The sequence below is a fragment of the Arachis ipaensis genome, chromosome B3 (genome assembly GCF_059453495.1).
Source record: "Arachis ipaensis isolate K30076 ecotype BB chromosome B3, ASM5945349v1, whole genome shotgun sequence".
Taxonomy (NCBI): Eukaryota; Viridiplantae; Streptophyta; class Magnoliopsida; order Fabales; family Fabaceae; genus Arachis; species Arachis ipaensis.
In genome coordinates this window covers 136,356,950-136,366,456 of record NC_142438.1, presented here as the reverse complement: position 1 = coordinate 136,366,456, position 9,507 = coordinate 136,356,950, and the positions used below count along the sequence as shown (strand labels likewise).

The 9,507-nt window shown below is 37.5% G+C and overlaps 2 protein-coding genes and 1 non-coding gene across 5 annotated transcripts; 2 read left to right on the top strand and 1 right to left on the bottom strand.

Moving 5' to 3' along the window:
* Nucleotides 1-1,425: 1,425 nt before the first annotated feature.
* On the bottom strand, nucleotides 1,426-5,004 carry DJ1D (Class I glutamine amidotransferase-like superfamily protein). Its single transcript, XM_016334830.3, has 5 exons — nucleotides 4,516-5,004; nucleotides 4,330-4,446; nucleotides 3,494-3,934; nucleotides 2,984-3,346; nucleotides 1,426-1,922 (listed from the first exon to the last, which is right to left on the bottom strand). Exons 1-5 carry the CDS (start codon nucleotides 4,567-4,569, stop codon nucleotides 1,734-1,736), a joined length of 1,164 nt encoding a protein of 387 aa, XP_016190316.1. The 5' UTR covers nucleotides 4,570-5,004; the 3' UTR covers nucleotides 1,426-1,733.
* A 214-nt stretch (nucleotides 5,005-5,218) lies between these two features.
* Nucleotides 5,219-5,300, top strand: TRNAS-AGA (transfer RNA serine (anticodon AGA)). Its single transcript has one exon. It is a non-coding gene; the product is annotated as a tRNA-Ser (tRNA).
* Nucleotides 5,284-9,165, top strand: LOC107631401 (ARM repeat superfamily protein). Of its 3 annotated transcripts, none has more exons than XM_016334832.3 (9): nucleotides 5,284-6,116; nucleotides 6,213-6,620; nucleotides 6,778-6,862; nucleotides 7,373-7,469; nucleotides 7,658-7,721; nucleotides 7,812-7,868; nucleotides 8,094-8,131; nucleotides 8,227-8,308; nucleotides 8,781-9,165. In XM_016334832.3, exons 1-9 carry the CDS (start codon nucleotides 5,424-5,426, stop codon nucleotides 8,871-8,873), a joined length of 1,617 nt encoding a protein of 538 aa, XP_016190318.1. In that variant the 5' UTR covers nucleotides 5,284-5,423; the 3' UTR covers nucleotides 8,874-9,165. The 3 variants fall into 3 exon arrangements, 2 of the variants coding, with proteins under 2 accessions (XP_016190318.1, XP_088365565.1); XR_015907518.1 differs by having other exon boundaries at nucleotides 5,332-6,116; nucleotides 7,992-8,131; XM_088509439.1 differs by lacking the exons at nucleotides 8,094-8,131; nucleotides 8,227-8,308; nucleotides 8,781-9,165 and adding an exon at nucleotides 7,989-8,036 and having other exon boundaries at nucleotides 5,332-6,116.
* The last annotated feature ends 342 nt before the right edge of the window (nucleotides 9,166-9,507 follow it).

Sequence of the window (9,507 nt, the reverse complement as noted above, 5' to 3'; positions counted from 1 at the left end):
GGAGAGAAATAAGTTCTTCTCATTGTTGAAGAGAATGAAAAATCCCCTTAGAAAACATTTGTTGAGTTATTACACCTTATATACTATGTACTCTTTATGTACTCCCACTAAAAAAATAATTACAATGGTAAGCCTATTATTGATAAAAAAATAATCTAGGTAACAATAGTCATGTCTAATTAAGCAGGTCAATGTGAATTATATATCAACTTATCTAAAATTCACCAAATGATTTTAAGGTATACATGTTTAAACTCTTGCAAAAATTTAAATAAAACTATGCAATAAGTTAATGAAAATCTATGACCAATGGAACATTTTTGTGTGCTAGCTAGTGTGTGGTGAAATAAACACAATATTGCATTGCAAATAAGATTCAAAACAAACACAATAAGCTTATGAATAATAAGAAATAAGCAAACTTATGGATAAAATGCAATATTGCATTGCAGTAGAATAAAATGCAAATTTATGAATAATAAAAAATGGAAGCATCAACAAAACACATAAGCTTTAAGGTCAAAATATACAGAGCATATATATATATATAAATATAAATATAAATTCAGCCCATCATGCAAAATTTAAATATAAATTATACTCCAAATCATAGGTTTCAAAACATATTCAATGGCAGAGAATGTGAATAAAAATATATTCAATTTGATCATACACATGCATTGGCAGAGAGAGTAACGAAGCTTACCTCAACAGTCAGTTCTTCCATTACGGCGCCGTCAATAGTTCCATCGGAACCAACTTCTTCCTCCAAGTGAAGCGTCGTCAACGAATTTTTTGAGACAGAGGATTAGAATTTTCTGTAATTCCAGAGAGTGAAAGAGGACTTTTATGTCATCAGGAGTGAATCTTCTCTTTTTAGTACAATTCTTAGGGGGCAGGTTGGATGGCCCATTAATCTACCCATCCAAGTTGGCATTTAACTGACACATCATTAACTTATCGTGCCACGTATTCATAGTTAGTTAACTCTAGCGAAAAATTATTAATGGAGGGGCTAACTTGTCTAACGGAGTTAAAAGATAGAAACCAAAAAAGGGCTTTTTTTTCTCTAGAGGCCTTGTTTTTTGATGTTATTGTTAGGGACCATTTAGGATTTTTTTTCTCTTAATATTATATTATATTTTATTATATTTACACAATTTTTTATACATTTTTGTTATACATATCACTCTTAAAAAACTGACATTCGCAAAATTGGAATTTCATAACAATTTTATTTTATTTTCTCTAAAGTGATAGATGGGAAAAAATACACCAAGAATGATGATATAAATGTCATTTCTCTAGAAAAAAATGTATACACTATAGAGTATTTCTCATTTTTAAAATGAGTCGGGTAAAATGACATTTCATTATTGTTGGAAATTGTTAAAATTTCCATCTAATTGTTGAGGTCACATTATGCACATTGAAATATTTGTCATATTTAGAAGAAAATGGTAAAACTGTTAGTTTACATGTGAAACAATCGTTGCAAAACAAGACATGTTGGTACTGAAAGATGTAGCAGGAAATCGTTGCATGGTTGTCACCGGAGATATCCTGCTCAAAGATATATTAATAAAATCTACACATAAAAGATAGACTTTTATTCAGATACACGAGATCTCATTCTCAGCCAGCCTTGTACAAGTCCCTCATATAAGTCACATCATATACAATACCTTAATACACAAGAAGTGCATATGCAAAGCTTCAAAGATCACATCACATTAGAAAGTGACATGAATACCAAGTAGTGCCATCAACTTAGCAATGAACTCAGGGTGGCCTGGCCATGCTGCCCCGGTAACCAGATTTCCATCGGTGAAGCAGCGGCTTATGGGGTTAGGCTCCAGCCATATTGCTCCTCCCAGCACCACATTCAGCTTCACTGCCGGATATGCAGTGCATCTCCTTCCCTGTCGCATCAACAGAAACCCTCATTGTTAACTTGTGGCATGCACCCCATATACAATGGCATCACATAAAGACAGGGTTAAATTAACCAGCAAAATTTGAAAATAATAGCAATGGGTATTTTTTCTTCCTTTTTTTTTTTGTGGAAGTTCTGCAGAAGTAGAATACATTCCAACAAGGCCATTACTTGTGCATCTAGAGAGCAAAGATTTTGCCAATTTGTTAATAGGTAGATCACAAGAGACTAGCCAAAAGAAGCAATTTCCTGAGACTTTGTTTGGGTTAACATATCTGTTCAGTGCCCTACGTATTTACTATTTAACATCTAATTTCTTTAATGGTACATTAGGTAGCATTTGGTTAGAGGGACTGAGATTGAGACTGGAGGACTGAGACTCAATATTGTGTTTGGTGGCCAAAGACTGGGACTAAAATTTTAATCTCCGTTTCCAAAATGTCAGTCCTTTCAGTATTTCCAGAAAGTGGGGACACAGAGGACTGAAATTTTGGAGATAGAGATTGAAACTTTAATAATATTTCTTCTAAAAAATATCTTAATTTAACTTTTCAAATTCCGAATCTATCCTCCAATCTCCATATTTATTTTAAATTAAACATAATACTGATGACTCAGTCTAGTACCTTTTACACCAAACACAACGCAACCTTAGTAACTAATTGATCAGTGACTCAGTGTATCCAGTCCTGCCTCCAATATGAACAAATTCAGAAGTAGCTCATCCACTAAAGAGAACCGTAGTTATGACTTTCACAAAAAGGAGAAAAGCACACAGAAATGAAGTGCAACCAAGCTGTGCCATGATTGTGAATTGCTAAAAATCAATATACATGCCACTAAGCACACACAAAGACCTATTCACACAAGTTGCAAAAAGGTTATCTCCCCAACTTTAATTGTGTTTAAAGCGTCAACAAATTAATGTGAACAGTTTACATCATGCTAATTTGAGAAAATAAAATCAATGTAGACACTGCACAAGTTTCGCCTACACAGCTCGTTGAGAAACAAGTGTGAAATATATCAAACATGATCTGAGAGTACCTTGAGCACATCTGCAGCAGCTAAAATCTGTTGGCCATGGCAGATGGATGCCACTGGCTTCTTGCTTTCCATAAAATGCTTCACTAATGCAATGACAGATTCATTAAGTGCCAAATACTCAGGTGCACGACCTCCAGGAATGACTAGAGCATCATAGCTTGAAGCATTCACATCATCATAGGTTGCATTCAAAGCAAAATCATGTCCTGGCTTCTCACTGTAAGTTTGATCACCTTCAAAATCATGAATAGCTGTTGGGCAAGTTTCACCGGTCTTCTTTTTGGGGCAAACTGCATCAACTTGGCACCCTAATGCCTGAAGCGACTGAAAAGGAACAGTCACCTCATAATCCTCCATGTAATCCTGCAATTAGAAATTTAGAATTGTTAAAACATATCTTCATCAATATTACAAATAAAGATGAAATGTTTACTGTATGAAACACGAAGACCTAAAACCCTTAGTACTAAGTCCCTGTTAGTTGTGTGCCTGAAAATCATTTGAACGTACCCCACAAAGAAAGAGGATTTTTTTGTTGGAGCCACTTATGTTGCCTCCTAGTGCCTTCACAAAGTGCTGAATAAATTCAGGGTGCCCTTCATACGTGGCGGCAGTAATGAGATTACCATCCACCACTGTTGCTGCCATGGTGTCTGGTTCAACCCAATGAGCACCGGAGGCAACCAATGCCGGTTTAACAGGAGGAAAAGCGGTGCACTTGCGATCTTTAGCTACACCTGCAGCCGCCAGAATCAACTGTCCGTGGCAAATGGAAGCAAGTGCTTTTCCAGAACTGAAAAACTTGATCACCAGTGCTACAACAAGAGGATCATGAGCAAGATACTCTGGCGCTCTTCCACCCGGTAACAGCAGCCCGTCATAGTTTGCAGCATCAATTTCAGCAAACGTTGCATTGAGGGCGAAATTGTGACCACGTGTCTCAGAATAAGTCTGAAACCAGCCAATATGTAACACCCTCAACAACATGAAAACTCTACATGCAAAGCTCAATAATTGGATTCATAAACAAAACCTCTTTGCATCTAAACATAAAGAATATGAAATCCATTTTCAAAATACTGTACAGAATCTTCACATGCAAAAAAACCCCTTTCAGTTGCGGGTATTCTAAGCTGCAATCTCATTCTTATAAACTCATCCCTTCGCCTCTCCTAAACACGGCAGCTTAATAGGCAATCAATTAAAACTAGAACCTTAATCATCAGCAATAAATTCTAATCATAAGAGTTGAATCCCAAATCAAATCCAAACAGAAACCCCAATCACATATTTTTGAAGTGAAACAGGACGCAAGAACATAAATAGCAAGAGAGATAGAGAGAGACCTGGTGACCGGAGAGCTGGTGAACTGCGGTCCGGCAAACATCTCCGGCTTTCTTGCCAGGACAAACGGCGTCGACGGTTAGACCATAGGCTTGCAGCGCTTGGAAGGGGACCATGGCCTGCATTCATAAAGAACTGAGAATGACACGTAAGTGAGTGAAGGAAGATGACGATGATAAGAAGCTTACTTCATAGTCTTCCATGTAGTCACCACAAAGCAGCAGAACCCGTTTGGAAGCCATGCCTGCTAATCAGATAAGAGCTACAGACCAGACAGTATATAATATTTTGAGTAAAGCTTCAAGCTTTGGAGTTTGGAGAGTGTCATGCTTTGTATGTGCTGCTTTTATATATGCTTGAGTTGAAACTCGACTCGAAACTGATAGAACGCACGATTTGGCCGATAATTTCAAGGGTCCACGTTTTTAGCTAGCGGTGCCAGCAAAACTAAAAATGTTAAAAATGTTTTTAAAATATTAAATTGACAAATGGATCATTTCAAAAATGTCAAAAAATAAAAATAATTTATATTATTATCCATCAGGTGATGATAGATTGTCAATAGAAATTCATCAAGGTGAAAATTAAACTAATTAAGTGAAGTAAACAAATTGAGGTTTATAAATTATGAAGGGACTCTTTTCTGTAAACTTAATCTAATAAGATTGTTGCGACCTGAGATATATGCACATGGAGTGGGACAAATGGATATCAACAGATCGAGTAAACGGTGTGGATATCACCACATGTAAAACAGATTCGAAATCTCTGGACTTATCTGAATTTGCAGCCGCATCTTCTTGTCTTTGGCTGTATTAAAATTATTTATCAGAAATCATTAGGGTTTTTAATGTTAGATAATAAAAATGTTTCTTTTGATTAAATAACAAAGTGAACGTGCCGGAGTGGTTATCGGGCATGACTAGAAATCATGTGGGCTTTGCCCGCGCAGGTTCGAATCCTGCCGTTCACGTTTTATTTCTTTTTGCAACAATTGTTTGCAGACCAAGCTTAGGACCATTACTTGCATAAGGTTAGGGTTTTCAGTTTTCACCTTTTCAGTTCACAGTCCCATACCTCAGCTCCGTAAACAACAATGGAGCCAGCAAACACGCGCAACCACTCCTCCAAACGCAAGTACGACGACGCCATTTCACCGCCACAACCACCACCCGCGTTAACGTCCAACGGCACTGTCGCTGACAACAACGTCGATCTCTCCCTTCTCGAAGCAATAGAGAAATCGCAGAACGCCGTGGAAGCCCTCGACCTCCGAACCCTAAAGAAGCTTGTCCTCGCCTTCGAGCGCCGCCTCAAGGAGAACATCGAGGCCCGCCTCAAGTACTCGAATCAACCAGACCGATTCGCCGATTCGGAACTGGACCTCCACGAGGAGCTTCAGAAACTGAAGATCCTCGCCGGAGCCCCTGAGCTCTACCCTGACCTTGTCGCGCTCAACGTCGTCCCCTCCATCGTCGACCTCCTCAACCATGACAACACTGACATCGCCATCGACGTCGTTCAGCTCCTCCAGGACCTCACTGACGAGGATGTCCTCGATGACAACGATGAACCGGCTAAGGTTTTAGTTGATGCTTTGATAGAGAACAGTGTTCTCGAGCTCCTGGTGCAGAATCTCCATCGGCTCAACGATTCTGATCCCGACGATTCTGCCGCAGTTTACGCGACGCTCGCAACGATAGAGAATCTGATCGAAGTGAAGCCGGCAGTGGCAGAGTTAGTTTGCGAGAAGACGAAGCTGATGAAGTGGCTGCTTGGGAAGATTAAGGTATGATTATTACAGTGAAATTAAATTAACACGAGCTCCGTAATTGACACTATAACCGACCCTGTAGCCAACTCCAACGGTTGTTTATGTTGTAAGGTTAGGGAATTCGATGGGAATAAGCAGTATGCATCGGAGATTCTGGCGATTCTGCTGCAGAGCAGCACGGCAAACCAAAAGAGGCTGGGGCAAATGAATGGGGTGGATGTGGTGCTGCAGGCGGTGGCAATGTACAAGAGCAGGGACCCCAAGAGCTCTGATGAAGAGGAGATGCTGGAGAATCTGTTTGACTGCTTGTGCTGCCTGTTGATGCCATTGGAGAACAAGGAGCGTTTTGTTAAGGCTGAAGGAGTGGAGTTGATGATCATCATCATGAAGCAGAAGAAACTGGCTTATGGGTCGGCCATAAGGGCGCTTGATTTTGCAATGACCAAGTACCCTCCAGCTTGTGAACGGTTTGTGGATGTCTTGGGGTTGAAAACGGCGTTTGCAGCTTTTATGGGTAAGGCAAGTGCTACATTGCCTTCCCCACTGTTGATTGTTTGCAGAACCATAGCATTTTTAATTTGTGACTTTATTAGTACTTGACTTTCTTGCGCTTACCTTATGGGTAAAATATGGGGTCCATGGGACTGAAATTCAGGTTGTGTGCTTTGTTGTTCAGATTCCTGTCAATAAAAAGAACAAGAAAGAAAGGTACCAAGAGGAATTGGAGGAGCGCATTGTGTCACTGATTTCTTCATTATTTGGTAAGCAGGCAAGTGAGGTTTCTATGGAGTTCACTTAGGATGTTTGATATAGGAGTGAATAGCTTTTCCATTTTGCATGTAATTTATCTGAGGTTTTGAAATCTGTAATGGTCAAATTACACCATTGTCCTGCTGTTTTGCAATGCCTGTGCATTATGCATTTTTCCTTGACATGATCAATGTCAAAAAGAAAGAGGAGTGTTATCAGATCAATTGTTTAATCGACAGTTTAATTTTTAATCTTCCTCAATTGCATTGATTGACTCGTGTAGAAGTTCCCAGTCTTACCGAATGAGATAAAGCCTAGTTGTTAATTGTTGAATGTCCCACTCCCGCATTGTTGCCTTAGTATTGTAGTCTGTTCCATGTTATTTGCAATTTTGCATATTAAATAGACACCAGATTTTTACATTTTTAGTAGAACAGTTAATTTCATACATGCATGTTATATGTATACTGGACTTTGCCTTTTGTGATATTGAACTTTCAATACTCTCTATTTTTTGCTAGGTGGGATCTTAAGGGGTTCTAGGAGAGAAAGATTGTTAAGTAAATTTGTTGAAAATGAGTGTGAGAAGATAGACAGGCTAATGGAACTATACATGAGGTAGGGTGGACATGTCCTCTTCTGTTTGTCAACTTCAAGATTATCAAACTTTATGCCCATTGTTTTATGCTAGTAATCAGGCTTGAAGTTAGTACACATCTTTTCAATATACAGCTGTAACAGTTGTGCTGGTTGTCTTAATAATTTATATTTTCATTTGAGCATCCTGGCTTTATTTTTCCCATCAGATATTCAGATAGAGTCAAAGCAGAATCTGAACGGTTGAATGAAGTTGAGCTTGATGACTTGGAGGTAGTTACTGGTTTACTCTACTTCTGGATACTGTATTGAAGAAACCGTTTCGGTTAGAAGTTTAATATTCCTATTTCCTATGTTTCATAGATGGATGAGGACGAGAAATACAATCGTAAACTGGAAGCTGGACTTTATACTCTTCAGGTAAAATTTTGTTTCACTTTTATACACTTAATATCCTTATAAGAGACTTAGCAGTAGAATTTTAGCACTAGATTTTGGTGTCTTTTCAACTTATACACATTACACAACTGCTTAATAAAGCAGTAGTGTCTTCTTATGGCTTCATATCAAGCATGGTTGGAGATTGTTATTTGTACTCATACAACTGTAGCAATAATTTACCAAGAGGATTGTGTGATTCTGCAGTTGATTGCTGTCATTCTGGGTCATATTTGGTGCTCGGAGTAAGTATTTTCACCTAGATTTATTAATGGATATTAATGAGCTCTGGTATGTATGTTTTCAACTGACTTGTCTCTATCAAATACTTTCTGGTCAGGCACCCGCAAATGAGAGGAAGAATTGAACTACTACTGAAGCAAAACAAACTTAGTAAGAACCATCTCAAGGATATACTTCAGGTATTTATCCTCTATTGATAATGTTTTAAAATGTTGATTTTGAAGTTATTTTATGTTATTACTATTATTATTATTATTATTATTGAAAAAAGTTTTGGTTTCTATAGTGACCATACATTAATGGGTTCCTATGCCCAAGCATAAAATCAGCTTTTAATATCTTGCCATTTATGTCTTTTTATGTATTGGGGCATCTCTTATTTAGTGACTTTAAAAACCAAATGATATTTTTGTGTTCCCTTTAAGAAAAAGTTTGATTCAAGAGTCTTTGTATGTACTTAAGCTGTCATAGTTTCACTGTTCTTTTGGCAATTTAGTTATGTTCCCTTTTCCCAAAATTGAGCATGCTTAGTATCCCTATTCATGATGTGCTTGAATACTATAATCCCTTAAATTACCCCTACAACTCCATTATTCTTCAAATGAGATAGCTGAGGCTCTAATCGATTGAAAATTCAATTGCATGGTTCAGGAATATCATGATAATATTGGTGATCTTGATGGACCAGAAGAGAAGGAACGAGCACAAACCAAAATTCAGAAGTTCATATCAGCATTAGAATAAGTGTAAGACTTGTCAGAGTGACCTTGTATGCGTATAGAATCTGTTATTTTTCTACCAAGAGGAATAGACTAGGTAGAGTAGCGCCGAAAGAGCTCTAATTTGCATGTTATGCTGTTGAGATCGTAGTGATGGACCATTTTTGCCAAACTGCTTTAATATATAGATGGAAGGGATTTAGTTGTTCGAAGAATGATTTCTGTATAGTGTGTACATTCTTAATACTATCAATTCAAATATTCTATCATGTGACATTATACATTACTTAATGATCAAACATGCTGAATTTCATAAAGATTTATATTTTGTATACATTAATATGACTATATCATCCTGAAAATGGGAATGCTTTGATTCTCACGTACTTAAAAAATCTTGCATATTTTATATATTGACATACATAATTGAGGACAATGCTATGATGCACTTGATTGAACTTGGTTTGTCATGCATTAAGGTAATCTAATGGTATAGATTTTAATCTTGATAGGAGTCATTCTCTTATTATTTAACCCTCTACTATACTAACCACTAATTGGCATAAACGTTCTGCATTTCCGTTTGAAGAGGGAAAATAATAATGAACCAACTATTTTTGTATTTCCACACAAAAACATTCCCTTGCAACTAGACAACT